General features: G+C 38.2%; 1 protein-coding gene across 1 annotated transcript in view; it reads left to right on the top strand.

The window, feature by feature from the left end:
- Window positions 1–17,059, top strand: part of adamtsl4 (ADAMTS-like 4) — a 43,072-nt gene extending 26,013 nt beyond the window's left edge. The window contains exons 6-17 of the mRNA XM_038284291.1: window positions 8,485–8,624; window positions 8,945–9,149; window positions 9,530–9,714; window positions 10,742–10,889; window positions 11,335–11,595; window positions 11,728–11,857; window positions 12,946–13,150; window positions 13,343–13,516; window positions 13,609–13,788; window positions 15,467–15,646; window positions 16,294–16,441; window positions 16,523–17,059. Coding sequence (XP_038140219.1) covers window positions 8,485–8,624; window positions 8,945–9,149; window positions 9,530–9,714; window positions 10,742–10,889; window positions 11,335–11,595; window positions 11,728–11,857; window positions 12,946–13,150; window positions 13,343–13,516; window positions 13,609–13,788; window positions 15,467–15,646; window positions 16,294–16,441; window positions 16,523–16,653 — 2,087 coding nt within the window. The 3' untranslated portion in view covers window positions 16,654–17,059. The remainder of the gene's footprint in view (window positions 1–8,484; window positions 8,625–8,944; window positions 9,150–9,529; window positions 9,715–10,741; window positions 10,890–11,334; window positions 11,596–11,727; window positions 11,858–12,945; window positions 13,151–13,342; window positions 13,517–13,608; window positions 13,789–15,466; window positions 15,647–16,293; window positions 16,442–16,522) is intronic.
- The last annotated feature ends 2,869 nt before the right edge of the window (window positions 17,060–19,928 follow it).

The raw sequence follows: 19,928 nt of genomic DNA, 5'->3' as shown, positions 1-19,928 counted from the left end.
CCAGCATCGCTTTACATTTTGAGGAGCTACAGAGATCTGCAGCAGGAAAAAAATATGGAGTAAATCTGAAAGAACAAATCAATTGTTCAGCCAACCTCCCTGGATCTGAACTCTGTGAAAGAGGGACAACAAAAATGACACAATGAAAAGTTAACTACATACTTTACATACAGGAGAACTTTTGTAACTTTGCCATAATTGGTTTAGAAGACATGCCGAGAGTGACTGAAATTAACTTCTTGGTCTATGTGCAAGATGCAACATTCACCACCACTGGGTTAAGACATGGTGGTAGCAGAATGATGCTGCGGGGATGCTAGTGTTCTGTATCGCATGGGAAAGAGGGTCTTATTTATTTAGTTTGGGTGCGAGCCTATTAAAGGCTTTTAAAGACCTAAGATGGAAGTGGAGCAGAACAGCAACCCTTTAAAGAATGGCCTAGTCAAAGCCCAGACCTAGATCCAATAACAAATCTGTTGTAAGCCTTGTAAATCAATGTTAACTGTCCCTCCTTATTCACTCTGACTGAGCAGAATTGCTTAACAGTTTAGGGTTCATTTTTTCAAGTCTCCCATATATGCTGTGTTTGTGATTAGTTATTTTCCAGAACGGACAGGAAAGATGACAGTCAAGGGGTATGAAAACTTTGCATTGTATAAATGTCCTTTCAGTCTATTTTTTCCAATGAAAGGAGAAAAAAAAAAAGAGACAGCGAAGGTATTTTTCTGAGATATTTGAGGAATGCTATATATATATAAAAGAAGGAAGAGTGAATAGAAGGATTATCAGAAATATGGGAGGAGGAGGAGTGAACGCAGCTGTGAGATGATCTCAGCAGTGTTGGTCATTAAGCGTATAAAGCATGTGCCTGATCTCCTGTGTATTTACATCATGGGCGTAGCAGCAGGGGTGTTCTGGATGTGGATAGCTCAGTAAATCTGGGCTAATATGTGGGAAAATAGTTTGCATGTGTATATTTTTGTAGGCATCGTTCTGTGCATTTAGGGTTCCACTGTATCAGTAAAACTGAAGCTGTAGACCCAGAAGCCCATCTTTTACATACACAGCTTTTGTTCTGCTCTGTCATAACACAAAACATACTCCCCAATCTATCCCTAAATATAAGCTTTGCACGAAATTGAAACCAGATATCCAGTAGAGCGTGTAACAAAAACATGATTTTCTTCTGAAAACTAGAACCTGATGGTGCTTAAAGACAGGCAGTTAAAGTCGCTGCCGTCAATATTTTCATGTAAGCAATGGATCAGATGAAATGACCCAATTAAGTCCTCCCTCTCTGTGTTTTATTTAGTGTCAGCCACGTATCTTAGTTTTCCATCTTGCAATATTACTGCTGCAGATCAGGCATGTTACTTCCTCCAATCTCTTTTCCAGCTGCAAGGGAATATTTTCATGGAAAAATAAAAGCACTAAACCCTCTCTCTGCTACCTGTTTAGAAAGCTAATAGCATTTGCCAGATGTGCCCATTTTTTGACGTCAAAATAACAATGATTCTTTCCATATTTTACATTCCTGATTGTGCATTCCCATTCCTCTGGTGCCTACATATGTTCTGCAAGCTGAACTTCTGCTGATGAAAACTTCCAGCTACAACAGTCATTTGACAAAGGACTGAATGCAGATTGTTCTTTTTCCCATTTTTTAACGAACGCCAGATGTTACTATGGGTTTTTGTCCAGAAGGAAAACAAAATACAAAGGGTGGAATATTTAAAATGTTGGAGGCAGATATTTCCTGAGCCAAGCAGAAAGGACAATGGAAAGCATCAAGCCGCTGCATCCATATCCCTGGATGTCAGAGCTGTTTGTGGCAAATTCATATTTGTAATACCGTAGCAAATAATCTGGCAATGTTCTGATGCATCACTAGAAATATTTTTTGTTGTTATTATTCTATATAATAAAGTGGTAATAAATGCTTTATTAACATCATTGTCACCCAGACAAATACCAATATTGTTCATAGTTGGGAGATACTGTCATGTTTATTAAAATAATCTATCTTTTTCTTAATAGAAACTGTGCAACAATCTCTTAGGAGCTCTCATTTCTTAATTTATTTTGTTTCCTACATCTTGATTTACAACTCAAAGTTAGTTTTTTTTTAGACTCTGGCTCTGTTTTCAATCGCTTTCTGTTTTTTGCTTGTTTCCTTTTGACAAACCATTCCGGAGTGTGGAAACGGTGGTCGGGGGTTACTTTCCCAATGCGACAAGGACAGATTTTGAAAATGCAATTATAAGAAAATATTTCATTAATATCAAGCCTATGTATTTTTTCATCAGCATGTCTTGTGAAAAAAAATGTGTTCTTAATTAAAGTTTGTTAGTCGGATCTGGTTCTGAGCACCCCGAAACCCCTTGGAACCTGGGCCTGCTTTCAGCGGTCGTGCATAAGACGCTAACTCATAATAGCTACTCAAAAGATCCATTTTCATGAGCTGAAATGTCCATTTAATGTCTTCTTAAAAGAAAAGAAGACCCAGCAGTAGCAGGGAAACCTGACGACCTCTAATATTAAACATCTTTGTAATCTATTACTTATGAGGGTAATTGTATAAAACAACCTATCCAATGTGTTTACTGGATGCTAAACAGACAACGTCAGTGGATTTTACCAGAGAATTACTTTTTTTTTTACTGCATGCAAAGTAAATTGTGTTGCACTGTTTTGCTAATATGGCTAACACTGGCCAGAGCCCAAACCTTTTCCATCAAGCCCCCATCATCAATCTGAATAGATAAATGAAGTGTTTAAAAAGAGCTGCGCTTCACTTCACTATTAAAGTTGAATTATTGATGCACCTTTCATCCTGATTTGATCTTTGCATTACTGCATTAAAGCTCTACGTGTCAAACAAATGATACCGTGAATAATACCACCTCACCCTTAAAGTGCTTTATCAACACTGTCTGTGCAGGTGTTGTTTAGCTTGAACATTTTCCCCTTTTCCCAATTCCTGTCCCCTCTCTGGACACTATCCTCTCCTCTTCCTGCCCCTCTGCCTTTCTCCTTCTCTCTCTCTTGCTGCTGGAGTTTGTTTAGATGGTGTGATAGTGAATAACTATATTTAGGCAATATTTATATGCCAGTGTCTGAAAACTAGGCTGAGAGTGAGTCAGATTTATGGTGGAGACAAATTTAGGACCAGAGCAAACTGATAAACATGCAGAGGAAAGAGATAGGTTAAATGAATAATGTCAAACTTGATTAAAAAGATTAAAGGAGAATAGGAGCCAGGATTTGAATTTGTAAATTGAAGAGATGTTGATTTCTGAGAAACCACATTACCTATCTTTGGCATTTTTAGATTTAAAAATCTGTAACCATAACAGATGGATATTGAAAACCACTAAGCCAGCAAAGAAAGATTTAGGGCTTAAATTTTTCCCTTTTTCCTGTTTCCTTTTTGTATTTTTCCTGTATTTTAGAGGATGCTATGCTGAAAATAACATTTAGCATGCTTTACAGATACCTGACTGTTCACACAGACCATGTCATTGCAGTCCTGTTTATTTCACTCTTCAGAGGAGTGTTGGCATCCTTAACAATGTCCCTGACATGACCAAATCTTGACCTTTTAATGTCTCAATAGGGACATTGGCTTAAAACAACCTGAGATAAAGGAGGCAAAGCTGCAGTGTGGGTGTTAAAAAGGAGAAACCTGAAGACAATTTAACCACTCTGCTTGTATTTCTGCAAACAGAATGAAGGCGCTTGTGACAGACAACATGAAAAAGATTTTAAGGCATGTTGGAATAACCCAGCTAGCTAACTGTAGGAAGATGAAGTAAGAATTTTCGTCTCAGCTTTGTGTAAGATCTTAATGTCTGTTTTCTGTTCTTGAGATGATGCTGAGCATCTCCAGTTTAGAATCCTAATTTAATGAGTCAGAACAGAGGGACCCGATATTCAGGCAAGACAGACACTATGAAAACTTAAAAAGCATTTATTAAAGTAATGATTGATGGTTTGCGGATCTGCAGCAGCAGGGGCTTGGGCGTCCCAGGCAGGTAACTGTGGTGAGAGGAAACACAGAGTTCAGACCGTGAGATGTTGGTGATATCAGCAAATCAGCTGACGAGACGCTGCGCTTGGTGCACCAAGATTTCCAGATGCCGAAGCCTTGAAGGACACAGAACAGATGACGGAGGAAGGCAGGATAATCCAGACGGCAAAGTCAAGAGGCAGATCCAGGTTCAGTCCACAAAAGAATATAACAGAATCTAAAGACAGGTCAGGCAAACAGATCAGAACAGGGGCAGGCAGGCTCAAAGGTGCGAAGACAGAAACGTGTCAAGCTCAGGCAACCACAACACTATTAGTTATGGTATAAAAACTGTCTCCAAAGGCTTAAGAATAATCTGGCACTAATGACAGGGACCAAGCAGTTTAAATAGAAGCAGGAGCAAGTGGGTTAGATGAGCATTGATGATAAGCAGGGCAGAGTTAGACAGGTGAATGAAATGAGCAATTAAGCCAGCCATCAGCGACAAGATCATGACACTTAAATCCTAAGGGCCAGATCTTCAGAGATTCCAAACCAGGGGTGCTAAATTGCATGTGCAATTCTTTTTTTTTTCTTCTTCTTTTTTTTTGTGTTTGTGCAATAAGTGGGTGGTGATATTTAAAGACTTGACGGACAAATGCTAGGATTGCAAACCTTATTGAAATGAGGAGATAAGTCTTTTACTGCTAGTTTGAGAGCAGTTTGCTGTTAAAGAACATATGAAGTTTAAAGTCATAAAGTTAGAAACAATTAGGACCATTATTATTTAATCAATGACAACAAACAGAGGTAGCCTATATCTCAAAGTGCTATGAACAAAAGTAAAAAATTTTAGATATGAGAATCATATTAAAATCATGGTCGTCATTATTTCATTACATAAAACATGGGAAAGTTGTCTTTGTCTGTTGATTAATCCCCCTCCCTGACAAAAAAGGAGCCACAGTTAGATTAACACCAAAATTACGCTCAGATTGATGAACCTCCACCAACTCTTCTCAACGGCTGCTTATCTCGACATATTGCAAAACAAGATAGACCAAAAATAATCTAATAAAAATAAATAATGCAGAGCTTGTTACATTCGTTTTTTGGTTTTTTATTTTTATTTAAGTTCAGTCATTTCTCCCAGGGAAATCTCTTTAAAACATAGAGAGTCATAAAACATGTATTCAATAATGAAACCATAAGATATTATATTTTTGTCCATTTATTTTCTGTATCTTTTGCAGAAGAACCACCTTAGTTAGAGAAGCATAAAATCTACAATATATAGACAGGTCAAAGGAGTATTCTACACTATCACAATGACCCAAACAACTGACCCTGATTATTGGTTAAATATATTACCAAGTTAATAATTATATATCAGCACAAACAGATTTAAAGCCAGTTTGTGTCTTTATCTCCTCTACTATCTAGAGTATGGATTTGCTTTATGGTATAATGTGTATTGATGATCTTGTTATCATAATTGCTTCCAACACTTAATTTAAAATTTCCTTTAAAACTTTTTTTTTCTCCTAATGCTTTCAAAGAAATAAGGCTGTTTTCTATTAGATTGTATTATGCAATGAAAAGTATAATTAGTTTTGTCTTAAACTATAAAGGTAGATGATTAGAAAAAGTTAACTTCGGATACATTTTCACTCAAACTAAGATAAAAAAAATGATGAATGGTAAAAAAATGAGACATCATCTTTGATTTTACTAAAGCTGTAAAGGCCAAAATAGTAAAAAAAAAAAAAAAATGAGGAAAAGAGTTTTTGTCTGTGTCTTCGCTGTGTTCTTTATTAAGCTATTTTGGAAGTTATCTTCTCATCCCTGGCTTTATGCTGTGCAGTTGTATCTTTTAACTCGTAATTCTGTCACTTTGCTGCAGTGTTTTGTTTGAAAAGCTAAAGCAGATGTTTACATGTGCAGAATGAAAACTCGCTCTTCAGTATGTGTTTACAAGCTATCTGATGTGTCTGGTTCAGTTAAATCCATGTTTTGATAAAACTGAGTTATCGTAAACATCCACTTCAGGTACAAACTTTCTGTACTTGAACCCTTTTCTACTTCCACCTGGTCTGAACGCATCTCTCAACCTCATTACTAGTCTGAGGCTTAAAAAGTGTTCATCCAGAGAGCAAGGATTGATCTGTGCTGTGGGTCCTAACATTTTTTGTATCTGTCATGACTCACAGTATGGCTCACCTCTAATGCTGATCACTTTTTCCGCAAAACCCTCCAGAGCTTGGCTTGTAATGCAGAGAATCCTTTGCAAAGAAATTACAACAGAAACACACTGAATGCATCTGCATTTTTTTCCCTCCCTGCCCATGACTATGCACACAAAATTTCACCCAATCCTGAAGGTTATTTTGAGGTAAGAGTTTATTGTTTAACTGAAATTGTTTAACTGAAATACAGATTTAGTAAGTTAAAAAACAGTTTTGGATAAGTAACTTACTTACTATGATGCTGAAAGATAAAATCACTTTTAAACTTTTATTTTAAGCCCTACATAAGAAGCTGTCTGCTTAACTCAAGTTAAGATTAATCTTTCCTTCAGTTGTTATAATGGGAGCATCTTCAGAGAAAACAATTATAACTTAGTCCTCTGGAATCCTATCCTACAATTTTCTTTTTTTTAATGTTTTACCTTAGAACACTCACACATACCTGCTGCCATTTCTGATCAAGCTCTGCATTGGTGGCAAACTAGTCCCTCAATTGAATCCTCCAAGAGCCAGTTATGGCACTGGACTTTCTGAGGAACTTTTGAAGCTTTCTCCAACAGAGGTTAACTTATCTTTTTGAGGTTCTAACTGTGGTATTACTATGCTTGTATGACATCTGGTAAAGCTCTTGCTGCTTTAAGTAATTTCTAGAAGTTCTGCAATTGTGTGGAAGCATGGGGAGATCCTTCAACCCCTCTAGGTGAGAGAAGAGGTCAAGTATGCGCCCTTTACACTTTGCTCCCACCTATCCCTTTTTCAACGTCTGACTTTAAAGAAGATGGGAACTTTGACCGGCTTCGGCTGATGGCTTTTCAAGGTGGCAGACGTTCTGTTTTCGTGATAAAACCTTCTCAAATGTTTAAGAAATTGCGAAGTTATTAGAGACATTTTTACATCTCTGAGGTAAAATGATTTTCCCTGCGGAGCGGTGGTTTTCCCAGAAATGACAAGCTGCTTTGATGCTCCTTCTCATTTGTAGTGCTTATGCCATTTGTTTAAAATATCCACGGAAGCACAGACGCCTGTTTCCCCCAACCTCTAGCTTAATCTATGACTCGTGACTCATGCAGCGAGTTTGCGTCTGCAGCAGTATTTCTTGCAACATATCCACAGCTCAGTCCACACAAACACATCTGCTCTCTCTGCATGAGGACTTTAACACCCATTAAGCTCCCTGATATCCTTCCTTATGGAAAACGGCAATCATTGAAGTCTCCTGGCGCCCCTATTTTCTGTTCTTTCGTGATATAAAAGAAATAGTTCCATGTTTTCTACTATAAGTAGGACGGTGGTGTGACGTTTATCATACATGTTTGTTGTCAATGCATTAGGGAACAAAGAACCAGATCTGTCAGAGTGTAAAAAATATCTTCACATTATTAGCCTGCCTTGCTTCTTTGCCTGTTCTCCACGCTAACAGTCTTGTGACCGAAGGGCTTTCATTTCCTCCCTAACCTTGAAGCTGTGCTCTCGTCCTTTGGTTCCTTACACCCCCTATGCCTTCAGGTCCACTCATAAATCCATGTTTACAATTCTCCTGTGAATATGTATGGTTCTCCTGGGAAGGTGTAGTAGCAAGTGGACTGAGCAGCATGGGTAGTTGCTGATCTCTATCTTGCTTTGTGACAGACAGAAGGTCATATGTTCCAGTATCACTTTCCTGGCTTGCATTTGAAGGTATTTAAGAGAGCTAAAGGAATTTTTCCTACACTTTCTTTATTTAAACATCATTCTGAAAAAAAGCACTAACACCTCATGAACCTCTCTACATTTTGTCTCCTTGAAAAGTCGCTTTTTTATGTCTTGTATAGGGATTTTATGTGGTAGATCAACACAGAGTAGTTGATAATTGCGAAGTAAAGGGAACTGTGAATATCTTATCCAGATTTTTCTAAACTCCACTTTCCATCAGTTTAGTCTAGCTAACATTTTCATATGAAAGAAATAATCCCCACACCATAATGCCGCCACCCCCATGTATTATTTGGAGGGATTGCTTCTAACGTTTGATGTCTTTTCTTTTTTAAACCTTTGAAACGTATATCCAATCTCTCCAGATTAATTTAACTCCTTTTTATTGGTTCGTCTAAAAGAAAAATCTTAGTAAAATACAATAAAGTTTTTTTTGTCTTAGAAGGAAAATATATGAGGATTTTTTAAAAGATGTGAATAGTTCTTTACTCTAAATGTTGTGATATAATCCTAAAACTCTCTGCTTGTGTGTCGCAGCTGGTTTAGACAAGCAGTGCGAGCTCACCTGCCGACCTGCTGGTTATCGGTTCTACGTTCAGCTGGCAGAGCGTGTCCGAGATGGCACGCCCTGCTTCAACACCAGTGCCAACGACGTCTGCGTAGAGGGACAGTGTCTGGTGAGTTCATTCAGCTGTTTGTGTGTGGAAGACCCGGCTGTCCTAGGCTTGAAATAAAGCAGAATCTGGCTTTTCTAATATGTCTCACATCTGGATGCTGATTTAACCCTGCAATTCAGATTCAGACAGCCCTATTTATGGACCTATTTTCTCTTTATCTTTTCTCTCATTTGTTCCCCCACTTTGACTTCAACCTCATTCCACTTCTTTGCCTCTGACAGGAGTCTTGCAAGCATTATTAACCAATCTACACAGTAAAGAGTTAAATAAACAATAAAACTGGATGCGAACTGTTAACAACCCCTCCTTTCTCCTATCAGACTGAGGGTTGTGACGGCGTGCTGGGCTCCAGTGCCATCATTGACAAGTGTGGGGTGTGCGGCGGGCGGAACAGCTCCTGCAAAAAGGTGACTGGAAGCTTCCACAATGTCACGGTTCCCCTTGGATACCACAAGATCCTGGACATACCGCCAAGAGCCACATTCATCAACATCGCAGAGAGACGAGCAAGCCCCAACTACCTGGGTGAGATCTTAAGGACAAGCGAATTCCAATGCACGCTCACACTGGTGTAATTGGAGATTTATCGGCTGCAGATCCAGCTAAAAGTGAAGTGTTGGCGAGCAGAGTGCAGAGTTGGCCTCTGATCATGTGTGTGCTGGCTTCATCTAAAACTGTAGATTTTGTGGTCTTGTAGTCAGGCCAAATACAGCATGTGTTCCTTGGGTTGTGAGGAATCAGTGAAGTGTGTGTATCTTTGCCTCTGTAGCCTCCTGTTTGTCTGTCTGAGTGTGTTTGGACACAGGAAGGAGCTTCCAGGACTTGGCCAGACATAACTAGGCCTCCAATACTAAAGTAAAATGTTGCCTGAAGCTATCTGACGTTTCCACCTTCTTTGCTATCAGCTTTGCGGAGCGGCACCGGGGCGTCCGTGGTGAATGGCCGCTGGGCTGTGGACCCTCCAGGAGAGTACAAGGCGGGGGGGACTACTTTCATATACAGCCGACCCAGAGCACAGGGGGGAGAGGGGGAAGAGAGAGGGGAGTCTCTGAAGGCGCGAGGACCAACCACAACACAGCTGCAGCTTTATGTAAGTACTGAAGCACAGGAAGACATTTATTTCAGCGCTGTAAATAAACAAAGAGCGGGTCTTTGAAAACATTTAAAATGATATTTGGGAATATAAGTGTCCTGCAGAAAACATAGCATCAGCTTTGGCTACATTTTCCAGAGGATGAGGATTAAAACTTTGTATCTTCACTGGAAGGTCTGGAACTAAATCACTAAAAATAAGTAAATATTCGTCAAATTAAGTGTATTTACACTTGATTTGAATAGGTTAATGAGACAGTTTGCCAATGGAATTAGTATTTTTACTCTTAAAATAAGATAATTCGATAATATGCACTTGAAATAAGTTATTTTAAATCTAAATTATCTTGTTCCATTGGCAAAATTTTTCTTTTATCTCCTAAATTCAAGAACAAATGCACTTATTTTAGGAAAAAAATGACTTATCTACGTAGAATTGGATTTTTTCCAGTGTTAGAATGGTAAAACTTATTCATGGCCGCAATAAGTACACTTTTTCTCAAGCTTGGACAGTATCATCATATGGCCAGAACTTTAATATTTTTAAGATTAAGCTTTACAAATAATTTAAAAAATGGTCTTTTATAATACAAAAAAATCTCACAACCTGTTTTTTTCATGCACTGCAAAATACTTCAGCAGTCAAAGGCATCCTAACTCCAAAACAGAGATGGATGAATGAGGAAGATAAAGGGTAATCAGAGTGACTTATGGGGCTTTAGCTAATTGGCTTTAGCCTTAAACGCTCGATGCTCATCTGCTGTGTATCCAGGCAGGCACATTTGAATATTACAACATCATGAAGACAGCTACATCAAATCTTAGCCTGAACCACATCATAGTGCCCAGGGCTTTATTTTAACAGCCTCACCCAGAGATTTCATTAAACACCAGGGTTCCTTTCATTCCAGTAGCTTTATTTAGTCACACCAAAATCCGTTGCAAAATATGTCTGATGAATATGCTGCGTTTTTGATGTCTGACACAAACGTTTCTGCGTTTCTCGTGTTTGTTTTCATCTCCAGATAATTTTCCATAAGGAGAACCCGGGGATTGATTATGAGTTTTACATCCCAGTGGAGAAGAAAGAGGGAGAGAAGGAGAGGCAGGCAGAGAGCGAGACACCCAGGGAGACACTGAGGGAGCGAGACACAGCGAGGGCTCCCCTTCGCAGTATGCCAACCACTTTTAACTTATCAACTCTTCTTGTCAAAGACTGAACCCAATTTTGAACTCAACTCTACATCACACAGTGGCCCTTTTTTCCCCCTCAAAATGACTCAAAGCAGCACCGCTGCAAGTCCTGATAGACGCCTCTTTGGATTAGGACAGGCGTGGCTGTGGGAGAGAATCTTGTTTCGGCTTGTTTGCATGATTCTGTTTGCCCATGACCCAGATGCGAGGCTATCATCTCAACATGTTTACCGTCATGAGACCCTGACCTCATCATAATACCATTACCCTCTGACTCACACAGACTTCCTCCTATTCTACATATTTCAGCTTGTTTTCCCTTAGACAGATAATCTCTTGTATGTTCCCCTCTATACATCTTTATAAGCTTCTCTTTCACCTTTCCTGCCATTCCTGATTTATCTTTGTTTATCCTCTCTCCCAGGTCCCCTCACAGTATCAGTAGGAGACCCTCCTCTTGTTTCAGATCCTTCCTACCCCTCTTTCTCGTCCTCCTCTGCCTCATCCGCTGCCTTCAACCCCCCATCCTTTGATCGCTGGTCGCCTGAAAGGACACGCCCTCAGGGCTCTGCGCCCAATAGAAATGCCCGGATCCCCCCTCGCACTGACCTGCCGCCCGACACTCAGCTGCCTTTCGTGTGGAGGAGAGGCGGCCTCAACGAGTGCTCTGTGACCTGTGGCAGAGGTAGAGATTCTCATTCAGTTGGTCTACATCTGCTTGATTATTTAGACGAAACAAGGTCTCCCTCCACAGGATGTGCTTTGCATGTGCAAGAAAGCGTAAAATTCCTGATTCACTCTTTTTATCCCCGTCTAGGTTCTCAGTACAGAGTGTTTTTGTGTGTAAACCGCCACATGGAGGAAGAAGTACCCGAGGAGAACTGTGACTCTGCAGCCAAACCAGCCGCAGAAGAGGAGTCTTGTAACACACAACCCTGTCCTCCTTTGTAAGCTGACCCACTTTATCTATTATTTAGTAAAATTCCTTCTTTTTATTGTTCCTCGCAAAAGTATTCACAGATATTTTGCCTTTTAAATGACAAAAAAAAAAACATTTTGTTATTTAGTTTCAAAATCCTTGCAAATAGAAATCTAAAAACTGTGATTTGTTTTTTTAAGCCCGTACTCTGATACACCTAAATAAAATGCAGCTCTACCTAATGTTTTCACCAAACTGTTAAAAAAGAAGAGTCAATCTGTGTGTGATTTAATCTATGTATGTTTCCAGCTGTTCTGTGAGGTTTGCTGGGTCAAATAGCATCTGAAAAGCATACAGAACAAATAGCACCATGAAGACCATCCAACCTGAACTCGCACACTTTTAGTTAAGGAAGAGAATAAGAAGGCAGTTATCAGACAGATAAATCTGGACTTTCTGATAGTGGAGCTGAAAGAAGGTCACATGTACAGGTTATCCCAAAAGGCACAGATGATACTTCAAACAGCTGGAAGACGGTACTCTGGAGTCGTTGTCCTATATGCAAAATAATATACTTAAACTTTAACACAACACCCTCACCTTCAAGCATGGTGGTGGTTGAATCATGCTGCGGCTATTTTTTCAGCAGGGAGTTGGCAGTGAAGCTAGTCAGAGCTAAATACCTGTCAGTTCAGGAAGAGAACATTTTTGAGGCAGTAAAACACTTACAACTGGAGCAAAGGTTCACCTTAGAAAAAAGATCCTAAATATTCAGCCAGAGCTTCAACTGAATGGTTTAGATCAAAGCGTAACTATGTTAGAAAGGCCCTGTCAAAGTTCAATTCAACCTGACCTGAAGGGTGATGTTCTCTGACCATTCTGCATCCAATATGACTAAGCTTTAGTTTTTGTTTTACTTCTGCTTTACAATCATGCTCTACTTTGTATTTGTTTATCAAATAATTTTCATCCATTCTGTGTGTAAAGTGACAAAAAGTTAAGTAACCTATTTATCAGATAACTAAAATATGTAAAGTCATAATGAGGGTAATGAGTTATGAGTTTTTTAAAGAAAAAACAAGTAAAATGAAGGGAGTTCTTGTTTGTGTTTATTAGCTGGGAGGCCAGTGCGTGGTCGGAGTGCAGCGTGTCGTGTGGCCCGGGTGTGCAGCAGAGGCAGCTGCAGTGCAGGCAGAGCTTCGGGTCTCGCTCCACTATGGTCCACCCTCAACGCTGTTCCCACCTCACCCCACCGGACTCAACGCAGGTCTGCCAGCTCCGCCTCTGCTCCCACTGGGAAGTCAGCTCCAACTGGAGCACGGTGGGTCAACAAAAAAGAAAGCATCTCCAAATTAACCTCCTACACAGAAGATGTTTCTTTTTTACCGTCACTCCATTTCCATCCTAAATTAGATGCATAGAATAAAGCTAAGCTGAGCTCATAACTATCATTTCAACAGTTTAGGCAACTCAAACTCAGTCTGACTTCTTCTCCTGTTGTCCATTCCTGCAGTGCTCAGTGGACTGTGGAGTAGGGAGGAGGACACGGGCTGTGCGCTGCGTCAGCGATCAGGGCAGCGTTGTGAACGATAATGAGTGCAACGCTCGTCTCCGCCCAGATGGAAGTGAAGAGTGCAACATGGGCCCCTGTGTGACCAACTGGTACTTCACCGAGTGGTCCAACACTGTGAGTAGCCCACAGATCAAGAGCAGTGGGGGGGGAAACATGCATGCACTCAACTGTAGCCTTCAACGTAATCTCCTCGTCTATGGCCTCAGTGTTCAGCGCAGTGCGGGCCCGGGGTACAGAGGAGAGAAGTGGTCTGTCTCACCCGAGGAGGGGTGAAAGAGGGAGGAGGTGGGGGAGAGTGCATCGCTGAAAAACCAGCAGACATGAAGGCTTGTAACAAGGGCCCTTGCGTGCCGGTGACAATGTGGTACAGCAGCCCCTGGACACAGGTAGGGCCCACGGTGTTATGTTTTCCTCCAACTGTATCAGTTAAAGTATTTTGGACATTGAAGCTCATTTTACAAAATGAATATTTGAAACATAAATGTAGAAAATGTTTTCTCTCTCTCTCTTTACACCACACTAAGATTTACCTGTTTTAGGTTAGCCTTAACTGAACTATCTCTAAGTGAGGTAGCTCTAACTACCTCACTTATGCTTATGTTCTCAATGTTACATATTCTAAGATTACTATTTTTTGCTACTTTTAACCCATGTACAGCATTTCATTTTACTAGATGAGCATCGCTTACATGTTTAGCATAAAAGCAAAAAAAAAAAAACAACAATAAAAGAAGCCTGATAGAGATGTTTAAAACACTACAATTATGATTTTAACTTCAGTACAATTTCTAACTTTCTTGAGGAAAGAGACGGGTTCTGAGTCCTTGAAATAAACGTTTTATTAGTAAATGTACATCTCAAGACAACAAGAGCTAACTGAGGAGAGAGTGCCGTTATCCACCTTAAAAGTTAATCCTGTACCAACCAGTCCTGGGGTGAAATCCAGCAAGGAACAAACCACAGATAAATAGAAAGATTACAGTTTGGAAAACGCATTCAGGGTTAAAGATCCTAACTTTTATGGACATGCCCTGCGGTCTGAAGAAGTTCCTTTGAAAGATTTAGCCAGAATATCCAACCCTACATTTGGAGCGGGGGAAATGGGAAACCTGAGAATACCTTCCATAGGGTTGGCAACATTATGTTGAATTTTGGGATGTTTCTGCAGAGGAAGCTGGTTCAGTTCCTCACATATATGTTACCATGAAGAAAGAGCACTAAAAATACTGAAGCCACATGTCAAGACACCGGATAAAAACATTATGAGTCTTTCAAGTAGGCGTTCTGCCAATTTAGATATAAAGTTTCCATCTTGAAGCCCCAATCTCAGTCTCATTAAAAGTTTTTACAAATGTGGCTAAAACGTGTGTATTAGCAACAAAACCTTTAATCCTGACTAATGAGAGGCAGTTGTTGAAGGATAACCTAAACAGTTCACTCAAGTCGTAAATTTTAACAGGAAATTCTAGCAAATATTAAGAAAATGTATGTAAGTTGAACAATAGAGATTTTTCTAATATTTAGCAAATATAAAATATTTTTAATAATCTAAATTAACCCTCAAACATAAAACTTTAATAAGATTTGATGTCAGCACTTAAAAAGGTGTAATTTTTTTGTCTAAAATTAGTTTAACAGTTTCATAAAAGAAGACAAAAACAGTGTGACGAGCTGAACAGAATTGTGGGCTTACAGAGTCTAAGCTCCAAATATACAGCAAAGACAAGAAAATGTCTGCTGCATTCAGCATGTTCACCACTAGATGTCACCAAATTCTACACTCTGTGTCTTTCAAAATTAGTGTCTGTGGTGAAACCTGTTGATATTTAACATTATCTGCTGTACCCTCACTTTAACAAAAGCAGAAAGCTTTTATAAACGATAGAATATTAAATCACATAGAAAAAAGAAAAAATAATAATCTCAGGATCTCTGACAAACGATTTTTAAAATGTTTACAATCAAGTTCTAATCAGTTTAGCCTTTAACTTCCTGATTTCTATCTCTTTTCTTACTTTTTTTTATTGGCCATTGCTGATATAACTAATGTGAGGATTTTTTCAGTGTAATGTCAAATGTGGGGATGGGAGCCAGCGAAGAGACATAGTTTGTGTCCAGAAGTTGGGGAGCAACTTTACTGTTGTGCCACCTACTGAGTGCTCACATCTGGAGAAGCCTGCAGCTGTCCAGGAATGCAGCATGGGAGAGTGTCAGCCGCAGTGGTTCACGACTGAATGGAGCGCAGTAAGAGACCAGGGCAATGGACCAAATTGTTTTATGTTTAGTTAGAATCTTGATTCAGGCTTTTGCTGATGCAGCGGATTTCAATAGTAAAGGGGAGATATGAACAGTTAATAAAGGCTTTATACTGTAGAACCATATTGTTATTAGTTTTCGGTTTCATGTAAAATGAATAAATATGAAGAATCCTTCTTCTTCCTATCTGTGATAATGATTTTAGGCCTAGTCCTGCTTTATCACCTCACAGCTACAAGAACAGCGTTAGTAAGCTCCAAGTCTTTGTTTAAATTCTCAATTGGATTCAATTATGGACAGTGGCTTTTAATCGGCCATTTTCCTGATTTTAGCTCCACCCACCTTCTCTTTTATTCTGAGCAGCTTCCCTGTCCCTGTTGAAGATGTGTCTCACCATGAGGATGGGATTATTTGATTGATATGTAATGTTAATTTGTAAAGCCCACATTTATGGAATAGACAGTTATTTACTGGATGCACAGCATGTTATCAAACTAAAGAGCTTAGAGTACAAATGCAGACTGCATTTAAAAGATTCCCAGTTGGAAAACGTATTGGTTATGTGCTGCCTCACATGATCTAAAAAAATTATATAAAGGTCTGTGTTTATAACATTTTGTGTTTTTTGTCCTTAGTGTTCCCGTTCATGTGGGAAGGGCATTCAGGTGAGAGAGGTTCGATGTCTAACAGCAGACAGAAAGCACAGCCTATCCTGCGACCCCAGCAACAAACCTGAGCAGGAGCAGATCTGTAACACCATACCCTGTGGCCCACAAGTTGCAGGTGAGTAAAGTGGACTCATACAGTATTCTTTCTTCTGATTTTTATTCACACTAACCTGTCCCTTCTTCACTCTGTTTGCAGATAAAAACTGTCGGGACCGCCTTGATAATTGCCTGATGGTGGTGCAGGCCAGGATGTGTGTCTACTCCTACTACAAGATGGCCTGCTGTGCCTCCTGTACACAGAGCGCCCTGCGTGCTAAGAGGCACTGAGCAAACGAACCCCAGACGGGGGAAAGGTCAAAATCACCGACCCCCATGAAGAATGAGTCTGCAGAAAGAGACAGCCCAGAGTTGACATGGCATTTACATAACATTTAGCTTTTTTTTCCTGACTTTTTTCAGGTAAAACACTGTGAAAACAGATGATTCCTTCTACTACTACTCGGTCATATCTGAAAAACTGTAACCTCCTTCCACTGAGATGTGTTGAGTTTTTTATGTCCAGTAATTGATGCTTCAGTGGTTCTGGTTGTACTTTTCCCTCATTGCTGTGATCGTGGGTTCACAGTGGTTAAAATTCATGGAGGAGATGCTTCAACTGCTAGTTTTTCATTTTGTTATACAACTTTTTTACTTAGATGATAATTGTAAAATAATAACTATATATATATATATATATATATATATATATATATATATATATATATATATATATATATATATATATATATATATATATATATATATATATATATATATATAAACATACTTTTCAAAATCTTGTGTTGCAGTATAAGTGCAGGTCTACCCCACAGTGATAAGACATTTTTTATTTGGCCTAAATGATTTTACTCTACCTGATTTCTAAAAAATATGCTTCTGGACATGTCCTGTTATAAAGTGCTTGGACAGTTTAAACCAAAGGGGTTGGTAAAAATTGCAGTAAGTGACCAAATATTGTGCGATGGAAAGATGGATGACAGTCCTTGTAAAAGAGAAAAAGAAGGCTCTTGTCTTCTTCTAGTTCACATACACAAATGGTGTTTTACCTGCTAAGTATTTTGCGTTCTTCCTCTGAAGAAGTCTATAAAGCTGGGAAAATATTTGATTGAAACCACTGAGTTCCAAAAGACATTTTCCATGACTTTTACAAGCAGCAATTGACATCACATGTACGTGAGTATTGTTAGTTGCAGTTCATTTCTTTCCCAGTAGAAAAATCGGAAGAGCTGTCCTTTAAGAATCAATCCACACAGACTGATTTCTGAGTTTTTTGTTGCTTTATTTGAATATGGTAAAATTAGCTTTAGATAATGGGAAAAAACACAAATTTCTGAGAGCCTCAAATAAGTGTCAGTTTCACACTTTGAACTATACAGGACCTTGCAACAGCTATATAGCCCCTGCACTTCTTTTGTTGCATTACTACTAGAGAATGTGATTTTTTGTGTTCGGTATTTTATCTGCTAGACAAGGAGTCTGCAACCTTTCAAATCTTAAGAGCATTTTTACTTCGTACTCAGCTAAATAAAAAATGCGTAAAGTCACAAATGCTACCTGGCCTTTAAATAAAAAAAATAAAAATTTGTTAAATATCTGCAATAAAAAAAATCGGAGGCCATTTGAAAAAGTTTATTTGCATTTTTAATTTTTTAAACAAGTTTTAAAAAGAGGAGTCATTGATTTTGGATTGTTTTCTAAAGAATATTTTATGTTAAAAAAAAATAATAAATACAGTTTCCAAACAAATTACAAGAAAAATTGACCTAGAAACACACCTTTATGTCATTCTGTAGTGAAAATTAAATTCAAGTGTTCCTTAAAAAAGCGACTAAAGCATATTAGAATAGTATTTATACTATATTCAGAATCATTAGTTTTTTTTTATCAGTTTTAGTCACTATTGAGAAAGATTTTTCATTGTACGTCACAATTATGTTCAACTTTGTCTTGTTTTTTTTTATATTTAAATTGACAAAAATAAAATACGTAGTTTGGTAATAATGTGACAAAATGTGAATTGTTGGGGTTTTCTCTCTTTGCAAGGTGCAGTATGATACAATATGTCCTTCTACATCTACATCTTGTGGTTGTAGATTTACAGCACAAGGATCTTGATAAAGTAAGAATCTCAGCAAGGCTGAAATTTTTGATTTTTTCATGCAACAGTCTTCTAGTTACCCTCAATAATACCAATCAAATGCTGCTTTTATGCTTTGATGTTAAGCTTAGATATTTTGCATATCAAAGATGCGAACTCTGTATATAAGTTTTGTGAGTTCTTTTTGACCCTGTTTTCTTTGTCTTCACCTACCAACATAAAACATACTCATGCCGTGTCAAACATGAGGAATCTGTATTTTTGTCAGATATGTTTTAATGTCTGTAAAAAAAAATTTAAGTTACCACCTATCCCTAGTTATCAGGCGTTCTGTTACACTCTATATCCGCATCTCTGCAGCGTAACAGTGAGCCTGAATGATTTATGTTCGTGCGCCAGTGTTTTTTCTTTTGGTGAGTGTATGTTTATGAACGGCTACGGCTTTGAATGTGTTACGCTCGCCTTTAAAATCTTGTAGTATAAATTTCATTTTATATATGTAAACACACAATAAATATAGTTATTTATCTATGATTTGAAGAAAGTATAATTTATTTTCTGTCTTGAGGAGTTGTAGGATTTTTATTTCTACTTACACCAGTTTTTTTGAGGATGTTTTTATCAATATGCAGGCTTTTTTATTATACAAAATCATTATAACAGCGTGGGAAATGTATATGTCAAAGTTTTAATTTGAAATAAAACTGATATAACAGGTAAATAAAGTTCTTTGTGGCAATTATTCTTGTGCTTGGAAGGAGGGTTACCATGTTTGTTCAAACGATGGTACTATTAAGTCTGTAAATGTTTCTTATTCTGCCAGTGAAGTGTATTAATTTAAGAAATTAGTCAAATAATATGATTAACTTTGCAGAAAGCAGAGGACATAAGATTTCCGATTTCTTCAGGGTTTTTCATGGTGTAAAATTTCTAAAAGCTTTGATAAAAGTTCAAAAATATTTAAGAGGAGATTTAATTCTAATAAGATATAAATTCTTAAAGATGAAAAAAGGGTATTTTTCCCCTTTCAAATTTCTCCTTTTTTTGTCAAACAAATATTAAGTCAAAGTCATTTTAAAGTGAAATAAAGGTAACACAAGTACTGAAATGATGTGATGGTCATATGTGAATTTTGTTTAATAACAAAACATCCATTCAAACCCTTCCTGGTTCGGCGACAACCAGCAATAAATCCTTTTCTTCACTGTGGAGAATTTTTAGAATTTTATTTAGAAAATTAGTTTGGGTTCTTTTTATTTAGAAAATTAGTTTGGGTTCTTTTAACCATGAATAGTATATTTAAGATCCTGCCATTCTATTCTAGATATAAGTCAGTCATTGAATAGGTTACTCCAAAACATTTGACTTTTTAACCATTGTCCTGCTCCTTAGCCCAAGTTTGGCTGAGATTTAGGCCACAACACTCTTTCCGCATCTATAAAAC

Source organism: Cyprinodon tularosa, unplaced genomic scaffold (genome assembly GCF_016077235.1).
Source record: "Cyprinodon tularosa strain WSP-4 unplaced genomic scaffold, ASM1607723v1 ctg2, whole genome shotgun sequence".
In the NCBI taxonomy this organism is placed as follows: domain Eukaryota; kingdom Metazoa; phylum Chordata; class Actinopteri; order Cyprinodontiformes; family Cyprinodontidae; genus Cyprinodon; species Cyprinodon tularosa.
This window is presented reverse-complemented; position numbering and strand designations above follow the sequence as displayed.